Source organism: Meles meles, chromosome 4, assembly GCF_922984935.1.
Source record: "Meles meles chromosome 4, mMelMel3.1 paternal haplotype, whole genome shotgun sequence".
Classification (NCBI taxonomy): domain Eukaryota; kingdom Metazoa; phylum Chordata; class Mammalia; order Carnivora; family Mustelidae; genus Meles; species Meles meles.
In genome coordinates, this window is record NC_060069.1 from 82,751,506 (window position 1) to 82,772,819 (window position 21,314).

The following is a 21,314-nucleotide window of genomic DNA, read 5'->3' on the forward strand; positions in this document are numbered from 1 at the left end:
GAAAGACTTGGTACATATCTTTAGAGCTTATATGTGGACAGACACAGAAGCTGTCATACAAAGTATGATTGACCTTTACTTCCAGCAGAAGGAAAGAATATACTGGAAATGAGATTATATAGCAGGGATAGACTAGGCAAGTCAGGAAAGCAGTGAAACTTGGAGTAGGAAAGAGGGAAGTGTATATGTCAGAGAGAGTAGAACATACTTAAAGTATGAGAGAGGATCTTGGTCTTTCATGCTCTGGTTTTGTCATCAGTAAGCTTTATTGATGCATTCCTTTGATTCCACCATTTGTCTCACTTCCTGCTGTGGCACATTTACCAATTGTTTTCTAATAGAATAACAGGTGACAGCTTGCCAGCAGTGAGAGTGAAGTTTCAGGAGACAGTTCTCTGAAGTTATTAAATGATGAATTGCGTTCTTAAGCTCCCTAGAATGCAGGGAATGTTCATAGAACTGTAGCTGAAGGAAGGGTCTCTTGAAGAAAAGAGATGATGTCTGTGCACTTGTCATTCCCTAGTCAGTCCTAAGTGGGGAATTGAAGGAGTGTAGTCCTTGGACAGAGGTTTTCAGGAGAAGCCCTCAGCTCTCCCTCCCAGAAGAAGAGCTGCACTATGTAAGTGGGAAGGAAGCAGGGTGAGATGATACAGAGGATTGTCACTGGCCACTTGGGCTCGGGGGGGTTGAAGGTTACCTCTGTTTTTTGGAACTATGAGAAAGGAGGCAACTGTGGGTCCATCCTGCTGACTAGGACTAATCTCTATCTCAGGTTGCCCTACCTCAAGTTGATGCCTCTGTATGTATCGAAGACTTAGGGGAATCCTGGGTCACAGGTACTGAATATAGGGAAGGGGATTAACACTTTCTGGGTGCCTATTATGTGTCAGGCACTGTGCTTTATTTTATTGGATTTTTCTTTTGTTCTTGTGCCAGTGTAATTATAAGAGTTTTAATTTCTCAAATAAGCAAGCGAAAGGGTAGAGGCATATACCTTGTCCAAGGTCACACAGGTAGTCAGTGGTAGAGCAAGGACATTAGTCCAGTTCTCTCTAACTCTAAAGCCCATGCTCCAAATCCCCCTTTTGGATCTAGGTGCTCTCTTCCTAGGCAGTCTCGGAGGGGCTTTGAAGTTCAAGTGCAGTTACTTTCTTTTTTTTTTGTTTGTCTTTTCCCACCCCCATGCCTCTCCAAACCCACTTAAATTGGGTGGTATTCTTAGGGAGATGCACCTCTGTTTTTAGCAGTCACTATGGCATGATGGAGCGATGGCATAATACTGGACTGACACATAGGAGTACTGATTCTGGCTCTACCATTTATCTTTGACTATAGGATGGAACAGAATTTAGATAAATTATCTGAATTTCCTGGGGCACTAATTAAAATTCCTAGATAAGCAAACCCCAGCCAGACCCACTGAATGCAAATTACAAGGGACAGAATTCAGGACTCTATATTTTATTTATTTATTTATTTATTTAAAAGATTTTATTTATTTGACGGAGAGAGATCACAAGTAGGCGAGAGGCAGTCAGAGAAGGGGCAGGGAAGCAGGCTCCCCACTGAGCAGAGAGCCAATGTGGGGCTCGATCCCAGGACCCTGAAATCATGACCTGAGCCAAAGGCAGAGGCTTAACCCCCTGAGCCACCCAGGCGCCCCAGCATTCTATATTTTATAAGCTCTCTGTGGGATTCTTATGTGCACTCAGGTTTGGAAACCCTGTATTCAAAATCTGAGTGTTCCATTAGGCATTTACTATTATTTTGGACTTACGTTAATGTTACTAACTTTGTAGAGTAAACGTAAAAGGTAAAAGTGACTCTAGTGTTAACTTTTTTTTAATTTTGACTGCTAATAATGACGCTCTAGAGGTTTTTATATACTTCGGCAGACGGTTTTATATACTTTGGTTTTGTTTTTTTTTTTTTAAAGAATTTATTTATTTGACAGATCACAAGTAGGCAGAGAAGCAGGCAGAGAGAGAGAGGGGGAAGCAGGCTCCCCGCCAAGCAGAGAGCCCGATGCGGGGCTCGATCCCAGGACCCTGAGATCATGACCTGAGCCGAAGGCAGAGGCTTAAACCACTGAGCCACCCAGGCGCCCCTATACTTTGGTTTTATATACTTTGGTAGACATCTAAAATGTCAAACTTTATAAATTAATGAACAGTTGTAAATAAACATTTAATTAGCTTTCACTAGAAAGCATAATGAAAATGTTCTTTAAAATCCAAATGTAAAAAGTCATAGATATTTGCTAAAACCGAAGAGTTTCCAAAAAGTGAAGCTATTTAAGAATGTTTTTATTTTAGATATGTTCCAGAACAAAAAGAACACCGGTCTCAGTTTAAGAGGGGTTTCATGCAAGGGCATGTAAATAGACAGGAAAAAGAAGAAAAAGAAGCAATCTATAAAGAACGCTGGCCAGATTATGTAAGGGAACTGCGAAAAAGGTAAGTGGGTTTTTTGGGTTTTTTTTGGTGTGTGTTATGTTTTGTTTTTATTTTTTACAGCACAGGGTCTGAATGACTAAAACAAAAAAGCAGAGATTGTCTTCTTGAACTTGTTCATAACTGTTGTTATTCCAGTAATTCTTTTCTATATAGTAATTGTATTTCCACATTTGCCAATTGAGTTAATTTTAGGATTTTATAGCAAGTTGAACCTTAGGAAACTTTATCAGGTGTTTGATGATTTTCTGTTTAACTTTGATAGGTATTCTGCAAGTACCGTAGATGTTCTGGAAATGATGGATGATGATAAAGTTGATCTGAATTTGATTGCTGCCCTCATTCGACACATTGTTTTAGAAGAAGAGGTTAGTTTATTGTTTTTTGGTGATATAATTTTAATTGTATTAATATAACAAGACCCTGAGGAAAGAAGAATAATTTTCTTAAATGCTTTTTAAAAATAGCATACAGAAGAAACTGCTGTGACACCAGAAATAGGAATCTCAAAATAACCAAGATTTAGGCATTTGATCTATTTAAAAGAAAGAATAAACAAATGAAATATCTGGATTGTAAATGCTGTTTTTAAAAAGTGACCTTGTATTCTTCATTTATAATCAGTAACTAAATGTCTTAAGCTAACAAAATTTTAATGAAGACTTAAATATGTACAGAAGTTTACTTTTATTGTGTTTTGTTACATGATTTTTTGGTAATCATTATTTCCCCACCATACAGGATGGTGCAATATTGGTCTTTCTACCAGGCTGGGACAATATCAGCACTTTACATGATCTCTTGATGTCACAAGTGATGTTTAAATCAGGTATTATAGAAATGTATTTTATTGCAACTCCAAGAATAGTACTTAAGTCATATGTAACATGGTTGTTTTCTTTTATTTCTAGAAGTATTGCTTCGAAGGCTACCTGACTATAGGAACTTGGTGGTCTTAAGCCCAGCCTCGGTTTTTTAAAAACTTGGATCTCTCTCTCTCTTTTTTACAAATAAAGTTCTAGGTCACAAGATGAAGGTGTTAGGTATATGGTAAAGTTCTTAATTTGGTATTATAAGAATAGTTTTGCCCCTTTTCCTAAATTTGCCTGATAATATTGAGCTCTTAAAGTTAAGATGTTGGAACTCGAGGTGTTTTTTCACTCCTTGCTGCACTTAGGCAGAAAAGTAGGTTGAATTTTATCCCTTATCCTGTAGTTTCTCAGCTCAGACTGTACAACAAAGTCAGTCACTAGTGGTGCTTCTTTAAAATTCAGATCCTCGGGGCACCTGGGTGGCTCAGTGGGTTAAGCCTCTGCCTTCGGCTCAGGTCATGATCTCAGGATCCTGGGATTGAGCCCCACATCGGGCTCTCTGCTCAGCAGGGAGCCTGCTTCCCCCCCTCCCTCTGTCTGCCTCTCTGCCTACCTGTGATATCTCTCTCTGTCAAATAAATAAATAAAATCTTTTAAAAAAATAAATCTGTAAAAAAAATAAATAAAAAATAAAAAAATAAAATTCAGATCCTCAAATCTAAGAATGTGACTTGAACATCTCTAGTTCTTAAAAATTCCTCAGGTGATTCTGATGCTTTAATAGCATGTTTGAGAGACAGAATCTCTTACGTTTTAGAGAAATACTTGAGGCCATTTTTCTCCCATAAAATTCGGCCAGAACATTTTCAGGAATAATTACTAATTTCAGATTGGTAGAATACGAAGCAAATTCTTTTTGGTATTTGATAGTTCTGACTCTAATCTTTTGAAGTGTTTTGACACATTTTTCTAAGACACTCAAAATATTTTGGTCCAATTGTATTGGCTGAAATAGTAAAGCTGTATTTTTTATTCTTTGCTAAATCCCACTGTAGTATTGCCTTCCAGACATTATCTATAATTAAAAGTTATTTGCTATTCTCTAGCTGGAAAATGTTTTTATTTGATTACCATGACTTCTTTGTAATGAAATACCGATTTCTCTTTTCCTGATCAGTGATAACCTCTCTCTATAGAAAAACCGTAGTCATGATTAATTAAACAGTGCAATTGAATTTTTTTTTTTAAACAACTGGAATTTTTTTTGGCTGAACGTTCTAATGTTGGCCCTCTCTTACCCCCAAAATAATTGCTACTGTATGATCTACCAAGAAAAATACAGGGAAGATATACCAAAATGTAATACTATAATTTCTGAGGAAGTGTGGAAAGGGTACAATATTATAGATTACTGTAATTTTTATTAGTTTTCTAATTTAATTATTCTCAAAGAAGGAGGTATTAATTTATACTTTGACTACTAGCTCAATTCTTTTCTTTCCAAAGTTTAACAAGAATGTTTTTTTCTCAAGTTATAGTTTTAAAATTTAGGCTTAATAATCAGCTATACTGTTAGCCATTGTAGAAGGGTCAAAAAATTGTTCTAACTCCATACTGATTGAAAGGTAAATCTTGAAACCCAATTTACCGAATGTTTACCAGCTTTCTTACTTCCTAAGTGTGGACTCTGTTCCCAGCGACTGCTATAGTTGTGCAATATTAGTGGTCTAAATTGTGTTTATCCCAGTTACAGTCTTCAACAGAATTATTTTTACTTTCAGTGTTTCACTTGGCTGCTGATTTTTTAACTTGTAATGAAACATTTAAACTTACAGAAAGCTTAGAGAATCATAATGTACATCATACTCCATTGATTTCTCTAGGGGCAGCAGTTATTTTTGTGATCAAATTTTTTTCCTTTTTAAAGTAAATTGCAGCTATCACCTTATCCCAAAAATGTGTGCATCTCCAAAAATAAAGACAATTTTCTTTATAACCACAATGCCATTATCATACCTAACTCTTAAACATACCGAATAATCCTATCTGTAGTCAGATTTTTTCCCTGCAAAGTGTTTTTTATAGCTAGCTCATTCACACTGCAGAAAAACTTAAACCAGATAAGTCTTAATCTAGATTATCACTTCCGTACCATCTTCACTTTCCCCATGGTAATGTCTTGTGGAAAATACTAGGTCCACATAGACTTCCTAGATTTGTCTGAATCTGAATCCTTCTAATGTCATTTCATTTGATCCTTTCTTACCTGTACTTTTTATAAACTGGAAGTTATATCTTAAGGCTTTATCCAATTCAAGAAATATTTTTGGCTTGGGTATTGATTGAGTTGATGTGTATTTCATATTGTTTGAGAGTAAGTAATTCAGAGCATCCTTTTTAACAGTGTCAGTTGCTTAACCACTTTTTACTACTTTTGAAGATTTGTAACCCTTATTCAGAGGGGCCTCCAGAGTCTGGGGACATCAAATTTCCTTTGAATAACAATCGTTGTGGTTTTTTTGGGTGGGAAATAGAGCTATCTTGAGTCATTTTTGGACACTTGCTAGAGATTTAAGTGAGGTTGCATTTTTTTGTAACCATAGCTAAACATGAAATCTACCCTTGGTTCCTTAACACGCCCTCATTTCCATCACTGATAACTACTACACCAGACTTTCTCCCTATTGGCTAATATCCACGAATAGCCTGTGAGTTGTTTCATTTTGAAACTTTAGGAATATGATTTCTTACATTTCTAATGAAACTGTGTTTAAAAATGTGGGTCGCTTTTGGAATGCATTATATTTAGTCAGTGCTGTTTCTGTTATTTTTTAGCATAAAAATGGACATGGAAATTAGGATATTTCCTAAGTAATGTGCTGTAAAAAAGCCATATTCTCTATTAATTAAAATAGTGAGGATCACCCAGAGTCTACAAACTTACATTCATGTTAAAGCAAAATTTTTTGGTCTTCAACTAGGTGATGGGAAATGGAGTTAGTGATGTTTTTCTAGCATAATTGAAAAGATTGCTTCTAAGTTTAAACATTTTTTAGGAATTTGGGGAATATGCTTATCTGTGAAATAAATTGACAGTAAAATGTGAGCAAGAACTTGTTGGAGCACCAAGGAAAGAAGAAAATAAAAAGAAAAATTTGTTCTGACTATACATAAGAATATAAATAAGAGTTACATAGCTTAGCATCTCAATTCATTGTTCTATGTCTGTCTGCTGGAGCTTTTCTGCAGCTATTTATCTTAAAGTTTAATTTTCTTCTTAAATTTTCAGACAGGTTTCTTATTATACCCCTACATTCACTGATGCCTACAGTTAACCAGACACAGGTATATTCTTAAATTTATTCACTCTCTGTCTTTGAAATTGAGGCAAGCTTTAAGGGCTGTTTATTGTATGTTTTATTTTCTCTTACTTTTTGAAGGCAAATTTTCGGTAATCCATATATAAAAAGTACTTCTTTAAGAACACTTGTAGATGAGTCTTCAGGGGATAATTGCACAAAAACTTGAATAACTGAGGGAAATTAACAAATACTAGTTTTGTCAATATTGGGGAAAAGTTTAAAGATTGATTTCACCAATAACTTGTTTGGGTTTCATTTACCTGTGACATACTAAAGCTTGATGTTTGAGATTTTTGATTTAATAGAATTAGTATATTTGTAGGCATGAGATTTCCCGTTTTATCAATAATATATCATTATGGTTTTGAATGTGTTCGTTCTTTCACATTCAGGGATATCCCTATTTAGAATACAACTGTGTTCTCAAAGGCAAGATAATTTTCAGGACCGCAGTGTCTATAGGCCCAGGTAGAATGAGATTGATCAGAAGAAAATCTGTCTTCCCTTCTAGTATTTCCACTTCTTTTCTAAGAATATATCAAGACAGGGGCAGCTGAGTTGCTCAAGTCAGTTAGGTGCCTGACTCTTGATCTGGATTCAGGTCATGATCTTGGTGTTGGGAGAGCAGGCCCCAAAGCGGGTTCTGCCTTGAGCATTGGGCTCTGCACTAAGTGTAGAGCCTGCTTGATATTCTCGCTCCTTTTTGTTGTGCACACGCGCGCTCGCGCATGTGCTCTCATGCTCTTTCTCCCTGTCTCTCTCAAAAAAAAAAAAATAACCTTTTTTATTGAGGCACTTTTAACATCTTTCCTGCTGATACCATAATCTAAGGCTTAGCCAGTTTAAATAGATAGAACGTGCATACTTAAAGGAAGATAGGAGTAAAGAGAGAAGATTCTTAATTCCAGAGAGACAGAACAGTGTCCAATGTGGAAGTGCTTCCTCTCAGACTCCGTAATAGCAAATTATGTACTCTTGCTAGAGATTACATGACTAGATTGGAAAACATTTTCTCTTGATTATCGTTTTTATAAATGAGACAGATTTATGCATTTCCTTGCATTATAGCCAAGTGGTACTTGACTGTATATCTTCTGCTTAGCTGGTTCTGTGAAGGGTGCTGTTTATAGGATTCAGCATTTGAAGATTTATTTTTTTTAGTTCAGTCTGATTTCAAAAGCTTATATATAGTTTACAGCCAGACATCCATTCTGTTGAGCTTGGCATTTGCCTAGTTGGTTGGTGCCTTTACCCATACAGTTTTGGATAATTCGTAATTCCTATTGCTAAACTAAACTCAGTCTCAGAAGTTTGACCACAAAATGTATTAGATGCATATGTAAATGAACACAGAGTGCTAAAAATGTACAATATCTGAAGTACTTTTTCTGACTGAAAGAATGCTGTATTAGAAATTAATTACTTTTGGAGTTTTGATTTATTTATTCTTACAGGTTTTTAAAAGAACCCCTCCTGGTGTTCGGAAAATAGTAATTGCTACCAATATTGCGGAGACTAGGTAAATATCAGCTACTGATGATTGTATTATTTTTGAGTCCAATAAATTATTGATATACCTTAGACTCTCTCCAAAAGATACTTCATAATTTTTGTACATAAAGTTGTTTTAATTTAGTCATGGCATTGAGCATAGGTTTTTGGTTTTGTTTTTTAATCCTGTAATGGTTTAGCCTTCTTTACAAACAGTCTCTTCAATGTTTTGGTTTGTTGTTGTTTTTAAGCTTTCTTAAAGAAGCCTGGGAGTTGAGGTCAATTTTGGTTTTGCCTTTTTCTGGTTGGGAGTCATGTTGTTTGATAATCAGTTGTGAATAGCCTTTAAAATTTGTTGTATTCCCTTGGAGGTGTTAGTATGTCCTCCATGCAGTCATTGAAACATTTTTCTGTAGAAGCTGATATTAAACCATGGCACTTAGACCCACCAAGCTAGGTACAAAAGTTATCAAGTAAGCTGTGAAGTTTGACCATGGGCAAATAAATTCCTCATGTGATCTGTAGAATTGGCTGCCACTGCAGCTCCTGATGCTGCTTATACAGTTAGGTGCTCGATCTCTGTCCTGTTGGTAATTGTGGGAATAGTGGTGAGAATCCCAAACTGCTAATGGTAGTTTGACCAATAAAAAATTCTTTAAAATCCTGATCTGTAGGCACTGTTCGAGGTTATGTGCTTTTGATGTATTTTTAATATTTTTACATCTATTTTCCAAACAGCATTACCATAGATGATGTCGTTTATGTGATAGATGGAGGAAAAATAAAAGAAACACACTTTGACACACAAAACAACATCAGTACAATGTCTGCTGAGTGGGTTAGTAAAGCTAATGCCAAACAAAGGAAAGGTCGAGCTGGAAGGTAAGATGGAATCTTTGTCTGAACACAGTTTCTTTGGAAAAATACCTGTCAAGTTTTCTATTTCATGATTTTTCTACTCTTAATTCTTTAACAGAGTTAATTAAAATTTTTATTCTTACTCTGTTACGTATAATTTTTTTATTTTTTTAAAAGCACATATTAGGGGCGCCTGGGTGGCTCAGTTGGTTAAGCGACTGCCTTTGGCTCTGGTCATGATCCTGGAGTCCCAGGATCGAGTCCTGCATCGGGCTCCCGGCTCCATGGGGGGTCTGCTTCTCCCTCTGACCTTCTCCCCTCTCATGCTGTCTATCAAATAAATAAAATCTTAAAAGCACATATTACTAATAATCATGATAACTAGTAATAATATTTGAATGTCATGGTATCTCCTAAGTACTTTGTATGTATTAACTTGCTTAATCCTTGCTACAGTGTAATGAGGTAGGATATTATCCACATTTAAAGGGAATGGAAATGAAGGTATAAAAAAATGAAAACTGGGGTGCCTGGGTGGCTCAGTGGGTTAAAGCCTCTGCTTTCAGCCCAGGTCATGATCCCAGCCAGAGTCCTGGGATCGAGCCCGGCATTGGGCTCTCTGCTCTGCAGGGAGCCTGCTTCCTCTTCTCTCTCTGCCTACTTGTGATCTCTGTCTGTCAAATAAATAAAATCTTTTGAAAAAAAAAAAAAAAATGAAAAGTCACACAGCTTTGTAGGCAGCAGATTCATGATTTGAACCCAGACAGTCTGGTTCCAGTCTGGGCTCCTGATCCTGTCCTTTACAACTATACTAGTTTTTCATTATTAGTTACCAGTGAAAACCCAGATAACATACCTTTTCCCTGTTGATGTGGTGGTAGCATAAGAAATAAAAATGTCTCTGTTTTAACGGTAGGAAAAATAATTTGCCTTTAACAAAAATAATTGCACTTAAAACTGTTTTTGCATACTTCACAGTATTTTTACACCCTTATTCATCTGAGTGGTAGAATCCTGTCTGGAATTAATAGAAGAGAGTTTTCTCTTTTGCCTCTTACAGGTAGAACAAAAAGATTTCCATTAATTTTCAGATCTGGACTTAAGTAAGAAAAGGAGAATTGAAAAAAAACTTTATAGATCATTTTATTTGGAAGAAAACTATAGATTATTAGTGCTTTTTCATTTGTACATGGTGAAGCTCTAACTCATTTGCTGTAATCTTTGCAGATTATCCAGTTATAACTTGGGGACAGTTTATTAGATTATAAGGTTGGTGCTCTTGAGGCAATGTCCTGACTTATTCTAAGAATTGTACTTTTCTGATCAGCTGTTGGAGGATAACTTGATTTCAGGATCCACCAAGACTAAGGTTTTCTCATGCACACTTAACCACCACTGGATACTGATTCAAGAAGTATTCCCTGTTTGGTACACTTTTATATGTGAATAGTAAACATATTAGCAGAAATTAGAACAATTATAGAACTAAAGTAAATGAAGTATTACATTTCATGTAATTTTTTATCTCCACTAGCTTAGTAGAAGTTAACTATAGATTTACATTGTTTTAATTCAAATGGACAGTAGTTCCTTGTAGAATCTATAGATGTAGATTCCTTTAGCAAAGCCTGATCAATAATTATTTTGAAGACCAGGGCAAACTATATTATGGGGTCATCAGTGGGGGCACTCTTAGTTTCTGTGCACAATTTTATTAATAGGTGATGAGTCTTTGTAGACTTGTGACAGAAATAGCTAAGGTTTTTGGAATTTATTTTTATTCCTGTAGGAAAAGGACATCCCCCTTCTTGAGCAGCAAGATCCCATAGAAATATTTGTTGTGCTTGAAGATGTGTGAATGAATACCTTGCATCTCTACACATCTGTCCTTAACATTGTCCAATATTCACATCACTAATGAAAAATTTAACAATTAAAAAATTTCCAGCATCCCTCTGAAAGTTCACTAAATAGCACATAGTTAAAAGTTTTTTAAATGCTGTAGACGGATTAATGTAATGCTAAGATTTGTTACATAGTATGGTCACAGGGCCTATAGAAGTAAAAACCCCATTAGACTGCTGTTACTGTTACTAAGTATAGCAATCTGGAATTTGTAAGTTAGAAATAGGGAACCACATTAGTGTTTGGGGAGGAAATCTGTTTCTTAAAACTAGTACATAGGGATAGTGGATCTAGGGTTTTATAAAAACAGATGAGAAAGAATATGTGATAATAAAAATGAGATGTTAAGTAACTTTGTTATGCTGTACCTTACATGAAATTGATACTGGTTACTTTCTCTGCTTCCTGTTTTCTCTGGAGTTCTAAAAAGTCGTTAGTAATACTCTTTTTTGTTTATTTTTTAGAGTTCAACCTGGTCATTGCTATCATCTCTATAATGGTCTTAGAGCAAGCCTTCTGGATGACTATCAGCTACCAGAAATTTTGAGAACTCCTTTGGAAGAACTTTGTTTACAAATAAAGGTAAATTAGGTGGGAAATTTTAAAAAGTAAATGGGGGGTAAGGTTGTAATTTTCAACATTATTGTAGAAGAAAGTAGCATATTATCTGTGAAGAAGAATTATTACTATGCATTTGTCTCTTTTGTGTTAGTAAACTGTTTTTAAACTTCCTTCAAAAGTTTATTAACCACGTTTTTGTCATGTACACTCTAGAGCCATGTGGTTGAATCCCAGCTCCTCCCCTGACAATCTAGTTCTGTTAGTTGGCAAGTTGTTTAAATTAAGGTTTTATAAAATTCTTAGAACAGTGCCTGTTCTAAGTAAGGTGTTCAGTAAATGTTAGCTATGTGTACTATTACTGCATCTTACAGTGTTATTCCTCATGATAAACTTATTCCTGTTTTTCACCATCTTCTATATATTTTGATGCAATTAACATTCTTATTTTGAAAATAATTGGTAACCAGCTTAGTTGTTGAGATTGTAACCAGCTACTTTTCCCATCAATATAGAGTTGGTGAGTAATAGAAAGTAGTAACTTGAAAATTATGTATGAATTTGATGCTTTATTCAAGTGATTGACAGGCAGGACTAAACTGTTAATGTCAGTACATATATGTTTAATTATGTTTGTCTTCCCCCAGATTTTAAGGCTAGGTGGAATTGCTTATTTTCTGAGTAGGTTAATGGATCCACCATCAGATGAAGCAGTGTCACTCTCCATAAAACACCTGATGGAACTGGTAAATTTTATTTTATTTTTTAAAAATTCTAACTTAGATTTATAATGTTAGTGCACATAAGCCACCTGATTTTAAAAAATTTAGTCTCATTACCGCAAGGTAGACCAGTGAATACATAGTGCCAGATTTGATTTACTCTTTGGCTATTCAGCTTAGTATATGAAATGCAAATTAGAAAGATTTAAAATCATAGTTTTGTGATAGTTTTATCATTCTGGGCCCTTTCCACATTTTTTTTCATTATAGGCTTGTTTTAAAATTGCATAAAATCTTGAAATCTTTCAATTTACTGATATTTGTTTTCATTTGTATTCTTCAAATGAATTTGGTTGGTTTATTGACTCTTCTGATTACTCTAATGTTTTTAGAGCTTTTGTCAAAATCAAGTAATTTAATGACAGTATGGTTCAACATCTTAAAGGCAGCTCTTGTATTTTTGAAAGAATATCAACAGGTGCCTCATATTCCCCTGCCTGCCATTATTCTTAAGAGTTTTGTTTTGTTTTGCTTTTAGTTGTTTTTTGTTTGTTTTTTGGTTTGGTTTTTTTTTTATGAAGTCAGGGTTTGAGAAACTAGTTTCAGTTTCTTAGGCAAGTGACTACTAGCCATCTCTGCACAAGGTAATATTGAGAAGAGTCACAGGACTGGCTGTGAGTTACTGCCCACAGTGAGGAAAAGGGTGCTATATGGTAATGCTCAGAGTAGAGAGAAAGTGGTTCAAACTGTGTTGTCCAGTAAGGTAGCCACTGGCCACATATGGCAATTTAAATTTTGAAGTAAATTACAAATTCAGTATCTCTAGTCTTACTTGTACATTTCAGGTGCCCAGTAGGCCCATGTGGCTGGTGGGTATCACATTGGACCGCACAGAGATAGAACATGTCAGTCACTGCTACAAGTTTTGTTGACTGTGTTAGAGGTAGCTAAAGATGTACTTGACATATTTGAGTTTTATTTAAGTTATCTAGACAGTTAATTTTGAGAATTTGGGCCATATCAGAACATTGCAGTTTCTTCTGACATAAGTGGTTTAAATAAAAAAGCATTGTAATTTATCTTGTATTAGATACAGTGAGGTTACTTGTATTTTAGGGGAGTAGCAAGGGCAGTTTTACCACTGACTTGTCTGTCTTCCACTCCAGGCTTTATCTGATAGAATAGGGCTTTGCTGCTTTTTTATCTAATGGAATAGAACTAGGTGGCAATTAGAAAATCAGTTTAACTATTTATAGACAACCAGAAGATAGCTGGACTCTGAAGCCTGAGTAGATGACTTCCTCTCTCTGAGCTAAATTGAAGAGCCAGTCTTAGCCATTTGCAGACAACAGAATCATGAAGAGGCCAGCAAATCCTTGCCAACATTGAGTCTGAAGCCTGCATTTTGTTTTTAAGTTTATTTAAATTCCAGTTAATATACAGTGTAATATTAGCTTCACATGTACAGTATCGTGATTCAGCACTTCCATACAACAACTGGTGCTTATCACTAGTGCACTCCTTAATAAACATCACCTGTTTAACATCATCCCTTCCACCCACCCCACCCCCACCCCCCGCCCCAATTCAGTAACCATCTGTTCTCTATAGTTAAGAGTCTCTTTCTTGGTTTGCCTCTCTTACTTTCTGTATGCCCTTTGGTCTGTTTCTTAAATTCCACATATGAGTGAAATCATATGATACTTGTCTTTGTCTGACTTATTTCACTTAGCACAATACTCTGGCTCCATCCATGTGCAAATGACAAGATTTCGTTCCTTTTTATGGCTGAATAATATTCCATTCAATATATGTATACCATATCTTCTTCATCCATTTATTAATCAGTGGACACTTGGGCTGCTTTTGTAATTTGGCTATTTTAGATAGTGCTACAAATATTGGGAGTAGTGCATGTATCCCTTTGAATTAGTATTTTTGTATTCTTTGGGTAAGTAAGTAGTAGTGTAGTGGCTGGATCATAGGGTAGTCCTGTTTTTAACTTCTTGAGGAAACTCCATACTGTTTTCCAGAGTGGCTGCACCATTTTTTTTTTATTTTTATTTTTTTTAACTTGACAGAGAGAGACCACAAGTAGACAGAGAGGCAGGCAGAGAGAGAGAGAGGGAAGCAGGCTCGCCGCCGAGCAGAGAGCCCGATGCGGGACTCGATCCCAGGATCCTGAGATCGTGACCCGAGCAGAAGGCAGCAGCTTAACCCACTGAGCCACCCAGGCGCCCCTGGCTGCACCATTTTGCATTCACACCAGCAGTGCATGATGGTTCCCCCTTCTCCACATCCTCATTAGCACCTTTTGTTTCTTGCGTTGTTGATTTTACCCATTCTGACAGGTGTGAAGTGATAGGTCATTGTAGTTTTGATTTGTATTTATTTGCCTGATGATGAGTGATGTTGAGCATCTTTGCATGTGTTTCTTGGCCATTTGGATGTCTTCTTGGGAAAAAATGTCTATTCGTGTGTTCTGTCCATTTTTTAATTGAATTATTTGTTTTTTGGATGTTGAGTTTCCTAAGTTCTTTATGTATTTTGGATACTAACCCTTTATCAGATATGTAATTTGCAAATATCTTCTCCCACTCCAAAGTTTGCCTTTTAGTTTTGTTGATTGTTTTCTTCGCTTTGTAGAAGCTAATTTTATTTTTATTAAGTTCCAATAGTTCTATTTGTTTATTTTATTGACATATAATGTATTAATTTTTTCAGGGGTACAGGTCTGTGAATCCTCAGACTTACACAATTCACAGCACTCACCATAGCACATTCCCTCCCCAGTGTCCATCACCCAGCCACCCCATCCTTCCCACCCCTCTTCCCACCATCAACCCTCAGTTTGTTTCTTGAGATTGAGTCTTTTACGGTTTGTCTCCCTCTCTTGTTTCATCTTGTTTCCTTTTTCTCTCCCTTCCCCTATGATCCTCTCTCTTGTTTCTCAAATTCCTCATGTCAGTGAGAGCATATGATAATTTTCTTTCTCCGATTAACTTATTTTGCTTAGCATAATACCCTCTAATTCCATCCATGTCATTGCAAATGGCAAGATACCGGGTTTTTTGATGGCTGCATCATTTATTTTTGCTTTTGTTTCCCTCAAGAGACATATTTTGTAAAAAAACTGCTGTGGCCAATGTCCAAGGGGTTACTGCCTGTGTTCTCTTCTGGGATTTTTATGATTTCCTGTCTCACATTTAGGTCTTTAATCTCTTTGGAATTTTTCTTTGTGTATGATGTAAGAAAGTGGTCCAGTTTCATTCTTTTGCATGTTGCTGCACAGTTTTCCCAGCACAGTTTGTTGAAGAGACCATCTTTTTCCCATTGGATAGTCTTTCCTGCTTTGTTGAAGATTAGTTGACCATACAGTTGTGAGTTCATTTTTGGATTTTCTATTCTGTTCCACCGATCAGTGTGCCTATTTTTGTGCCAGTACCATGCTGTCTTGACCACCACAGCTTTGTTTCATAGCTTGAAGTCCACAATTGTGATGTCTCCAGCTCTGCTTTTCTTTTTTAAGATTGCTTTGGGTCTTTTGTGGTTCCCTACAGATTTTAGGGTTGGTTGTTCTAGCTCTTGAAAAATGCTGGTGTTATTTTGATAGGGATTGCATTAAAGGTGTAGATTGCCTTGGGTAGTTAGAAACAATATTCTTCTAATCCATGAGAATAGAATGTTTTTCCATTTCTTTGCATCCTCTTCAATTTCTTCCATCAGTGTTTCATAGTTTTCAGAGTACAGATCTTTTGCCTCTTTCGTTAGATTTATTCCTAGGTTTGATAGAGTTGTAAACGTGATTCCTTAATTTCTCTTTCTGCTGCTTCATTATTTGTGTGTAGAAATGCAACAGACTTCTATACACATATAATGAAGCAGCAGAAAGAGAAATTAAAGAATCAGTCATGTATCCTGCACCCTTACTGAATTTATTTATCAGTTCTAGCAGGTTTTTTTGTAGAGTCTTGGGTTTTCTGTATAGAGTATCATGTCATCTGCAAAGAGTGAAAATTTGGCTTCTTCCTTGCCAAGTTGAACGCCTTTTATTTCTTGTTATTGTCCGATGGCTGAGGCTAGGAATTAACAGTACTGTGTTGATTGGTTCCTGAAGGTAGAGGAAAAGCTCTGTTTTTCCCCTTTTAGGATATTAGCTGTGAGATTTTTGTATATGGGCTTTATTATGTTGAAGTATGTTCTCTCTAACCCTACTTTGTTGAAGATTTTTATCAAACAGTTGTTGTATTTTGTCAAGTATTTTTTCAAGTATCTGTTGAAATGATCATATGGTTTTAATATTCTTTCTTTTTTTAATATGGTGTATCATGTTGATTGATTTGCAAATATTGAACCACCCTGGCAACCCACTAGTAAATCTTCCTTGATTTTTAAAGTATTGTTGAATTTGGTTTGCTAGTATTTTAATTGAGAATTTTTGCATCCGTTTTTCTCAGGAATATTGTCCTGTAGCTCTTTTTTAGTGGAGTCTTTATCTGGCTCTGATATCAGATTAATGCTGGTCTCATAGAATGAATTTGGTATTTTTCCTTCCTTTTCTGTTTCTTGGAATAATTTGAGGGTAGGTATCAACTCTTTAAATGTTTGGTAGAATTTGCCTGTGAAACCATCTGCTCCTGGACCGTGGTTTATTGGGAGATTTTTTTTTTTTTTAATTATTGATTCAGTTTCTTTGCTGATTATTGGTCTGTTTGAGTTTTCTGTTTCTTTCTATTTCAGTTTTGGTAATAGTTGATGTATTTCTAGGAATTTAACCATTTTTTCCTGGTTGTCCAATCTGTTAACATACAGTTTTTCATAACACCCTGTTACAATAATTTGTATTTCTGTAATAGTGGTTGTTACTTCTCTTCTCCCATTTGTGATTTTATTTGGGTCTTTTTTCTTTTTGATAAGCCTGGCTAGAGGTTTATCAGTTTTACTAATTTTTTCAAAGAACCAGCTCCTGGTTTCATTGATCTGTTCCGTTGTGTTTTTTTGTTTCTATATCATTTATTTCTGTTCTGATCTTTATTTCCTTCCTTCTGCTGGTGGGAAGCTTACATTTTTTTTTTTTAAGATTTTATTTATTTATTTGACAGAGAGAGATCACAAGCAGGCAGAGAGGCAGGCATAGAGAGAGAGAGGGAAGCAGGCTCTCCGCTGAGCAGAGAGCCCGATGCGGGACTCGATCCCAGGACCCTGAGATCATGACCTGAGCCGAAGGCAGCGGCTTAACCCATTGAGCCACCCAGGCGCCCCGGAAGCTTACACTTTAAAGAAGTAAGAAATTCCCAGTATCCTAAAAGGTCCCCTGCTACCCTTTCCCAATTACTCCACTGACCCTTAGTCCCGAAGATAACCTCTATCATGACCTTAATGGTAATCACTTTACCATATAAGTGGGCATTTCTTTAAAGAGCTTAGTTTAATTTGGTGTATTTTGTGAACTTTACATGAACTCATACCAGGATATAAGGGATTTTTTGAAGGTGAAGAGATTCTGGAATCTTTAACTTAATACTGTGAAATCCATCTGCATAATTGCTTTTAGCTGAAATTAATTCAATTTCATTTCTTTACTGTATTTTATTGTATGACTACTGAAAGACATTTTGCTTATTTCCAGTTTGAGGCTACTGCATATAATGCTAGTATGTGTAATCTTGAGTATTCACTTTCTTGGTACACATATTTATGTATTTTCATGGGCATATACTTAGTGAATTCACTGGCTCTCAAGGTGTATATATATAAATATTTATAAATATATATATATATATATATATATATATATCAACTTGGGTAGATAACTAACAGTTATCCAAAGTTGTCAAACCACTTTACATTCTGCCAGTGCCAGTGGTAGTGAGAGTTCTCATTGCTCTGAAGTTGCACCAGCCCTTGGGAATTTTGTATTCTGAGGGTAAGTATAGGTTTTCAGTAGTTCTGATATGTGGTAGTTCTAGTTTGCATTATCATTACCTAATTTGCATTATCACAATGAATTTGCTGACAGCTTTTTGTAGGTTTGTTGCCCATTTGGATAGCCTCTTCTGAAACTATTGATGCCTGCTTTTCTGTTACGGTGTAAGGAATTCATTTTATGCTTGTGTCTCTTGATCTGAGCTTTTGTCAGCTGTGTATTGCATGTGCTTATATTTTTGCTTTTTTTACTTTTTTAATAGTGCTTCAATAAATAAATTTTTAATTTTAATGTAGTAACATATCACATATATCAGTCTTTTTTTATGTTAGTAATTTTTGTCCTGTAATAAGCCTGTATCCCAGAGATAGAGTTAACTTATTGTTTGGTCTTCCACATTAAGATATTTAATCCATCTGCAGTTGATTTTTGTGTGTGTTTGGTAAGGTAGGATTCAAAATTTTTACAGACTCTGGATCACTTGACTAAATGCTGTTTATGGAAAAGTTCATCCTTTTGTCTTTGTTCTATAGCTTTTATCTTAGATCAAGTGTCTGTGGATTTTTAGACTGTTCTGCTTTAGTGTTCTTGTATGTGTTTGTTGAACCAGGCTATGCTGCCTTAATTAACAATACTGAGTCTTAACCAAATAGGAACATGATTTATCCCATTTGTTTAGGTATTTAATCTCTCGGTATTTTAGTGTTTTCTGTGTAGGGGTTTTATGAGTTTTTAAGATTAATTTCTCAGTATTTTTAGATTCCACTCTAACAAATTTTCATTTTCTTATGACTCTGATATACAGAAGTGAAACTGGTTTTTGTTTTGTTTTTAAAGATTTATTTACTTATTTATTTGAAAAAGAGCGTGCGTGCACAAACGGAGGAAAGGGCAGAAGGAGAGAGGGAGAAAGAGAATCTCAAGCAGGGGCGCCTGGGTGACTCAGTGGGTTAAAGCCTCTGCCTTTGGCTTGGGTCATGATCCCAGGGTCCTGGGATTGAGCCCTGCATTGGGCTCTCTGCTCAGCGGGGAGCCTGTTTCCTTCTCTCTCTCTCTCTGCCTGCCTCTCTGCCTGCTTGTGATCTCTGTCTGTCAAATAAATAAATAAATAATCTTTTTTAAAAAAAGAGAGAATCTCAAGCAGAGCCCAATATGGAGCTTGATCTTATGACTTAGGCCGAAATCAGAGCCTTGATTAAGGCTTAACCAGCTGAACCATCTAGGCGCCCCTGAAATTGGTTTTTGAATGTTGATCTTGTATTCAATCACAAAAACCCACTTATTCTGGTAATTATATGTAGATTTCTTCCTGCACATACAGATACATCTGTAAGTACAGTTTGTTTTGTTTTTTAAAGATTTTATTTATTTATTTGACAGAGATCACAAGTAGGCAGAGAGAGAGAGAGAGGAGGAAGCAGGCTCCCTGCTGAGCAGAGAGCCCAATGTGGGGCTTGATCCCAGGACCCTGAGATCATGACCTGAGCCGAAGGCAGAGGCTTTAACCCACTGAGCCACCCAGGTGCTCCAGTGCAGTTTGTTTTTAAGTAGGCTCCATTCCCAGCATGGAGCCCAAGCAGGGCCCAAACTCTTGACCCTGAGATTAAGATCTGAGCTGAGATTAACAGTTGATGCTTAACTAAGCCACCCAGGCACCCCTGTAAATACAGTTTTATATATCCCTTTCCAGTTATCTAGGATCCCTAGCACAGTGTTGAGCAGAAGTGGTATGATAGTGTGCATTCTTACGTTCCTATTCTTAGAGGGAAAGCTGTCAACAATTTGTTAGAGCATGTTTATTGATTTTTTTGGGGGGGGGGGTGAAAACTCAAATTGAGGAAGTTTCTATTCTTAGTTTACTAAAAGATTTTTATCTTACATGGATAATTGATTTTGTCAAATCCTGTTTCTGCCTCTGATAAGATTATGAGATGATTTTGTTGCTTAATTTGTGATGTATTGGATTACATTGATTTTTCAAAGGTTAAACCAGCTTTCGTTCCTGAAACAAATCTGACTTGCTGGGGTTCAGTTTGCCATTGTTTTGCTTTGGTTTCTCATGCATAAGATTATTCAGTAGTGTTCCTTTCTCCAAATGTCCCTGTCAAGTTTGGTACCAAGATTATGCCAGGTACAAAAAACAAGTTTGGGAGCATTATATATTTTTTGTGTTTGTATTCTCTGAAAGAAATTTTTTAAGATTAAGGTTATTTTTGCCATATATGTTTAGTAGAAGTCTTTTTCTAATGGGATACACATATGTTATAATTTTATCTTTTTATTTTTTGTTGATATTTTCTTGTATACCTAGTTACTTTAATTGAATACTTGATATTGTATTTACAGAATTCTTTGTCGGTAAAAATTTGAAGCTTGGGATAGTGATAACTTTCTCCAGAGAGGATTTATGTTGCTTCTGCCAGGAAAAAGAAGCCCCATTGATGGGCTCACCTCCCTGAACTTCTTTTTTTCCCCAAATTCTAGATTTATAATTCTTGTACTTATTTTTTCAACTCCTCAGTATCTTCAACCAGCTTTTCTAGCTATGTTCAATGGGATGATTGGACCAAATTACCTAGGTAATCAGAGTAGTAGTCTACCCCCATTTTTCATTGTTCTGGATATGCTCATTATTTCTTGCCTTCCTGTCTGATTTCTCTTAAACTAGTAGAATCAAGGCTCTCTATTATATATTCCAAATATATAATAGTTGTCTCTTTTTTTGTTTTTTTCCCACAAGTCTAGTGGGTGATTCTCTTTATTTTATTGAAGTTTTGCTAATGTGGCATTTCTTTTATTTGTCTCCTAACATTTAGAGTAAAATGGGTTGTGGATTTTTTTTTTTTTTTAATCTGAGTTTCTAACCTTTTTTGACCTCAGAACTTATGTTTCAATGAAGAAAAAAATATTGAACAATATTAGGGCATTTGGGCTTAAGAGAGTGAGGACTGTCCTGCTATTTATTTATTGTAAAAGAAACTAATGTGATGTGAATGTGATGCTTTACAGTGTGTCTTTTAAACATAAATCCTTGCTTTACAGAACGCTTTGGATAAACAAGAAGAATTGACACCCCTTGGAGTCCACTTAGCACGATTACCAGTTGAGCCACACATTGGGAAGATGATTCTTTTTGGAGCTCTGTTCTGTTGTTTAGATCCAGTACTTACCATTGCTGCTAGTCTCAGCTTCAAAGATCCCTTTGTCATTCCATTGGTAAGAAAGAT

The 21,314-nt window shown here is 35.9% G+C and overlaps 1 protein-coding gene across 1 annotated transcript in view; it reads left to right on the forward strand.

The window, feature by feature from the left end:
• DHX36 (DEAH-box helicase 36) overlaps positions 1–21,314 on the forward strand; it is a 53,808-nt gene that overhangs the window by 20,677 nt on the left and 11,817 nt on the right. Inside the window, exons 10-18 of the mRNA XM_046001954.1 lie at positions 2,316–2,456; positions 2,719–2,821; positions 3,195–3,282; positions 6,555–6,610; positions 8,082–8,146; positions 8,857–9,000; positions 11,346–11,463; positions 12,087–12,185; positions 21,130–21,303. Coding sequence (XP_045857910.1) covers positions 2,316–2,456; positions 2,719–2,821; positions 3,195–3,282; positions 6,555–6,610; positions 8,082–8,146; positions 8,857–9,000; positions 11,346–11,463; positions 12,087–12,185; positions 21,130–21,303 — 988 coding nt within the window. The remainder of the gene's footprint in view (positions 1–2,315; positions 2,457–2,718; positions 2,822–3,194; positions 3,283–6,554; positions 6,611–8,081; positions 8,147–8,856; positions 9,001–11,345; positions 11,464–12,086; positions 12,186–21,129; positions 21,304–21,314) is intronic.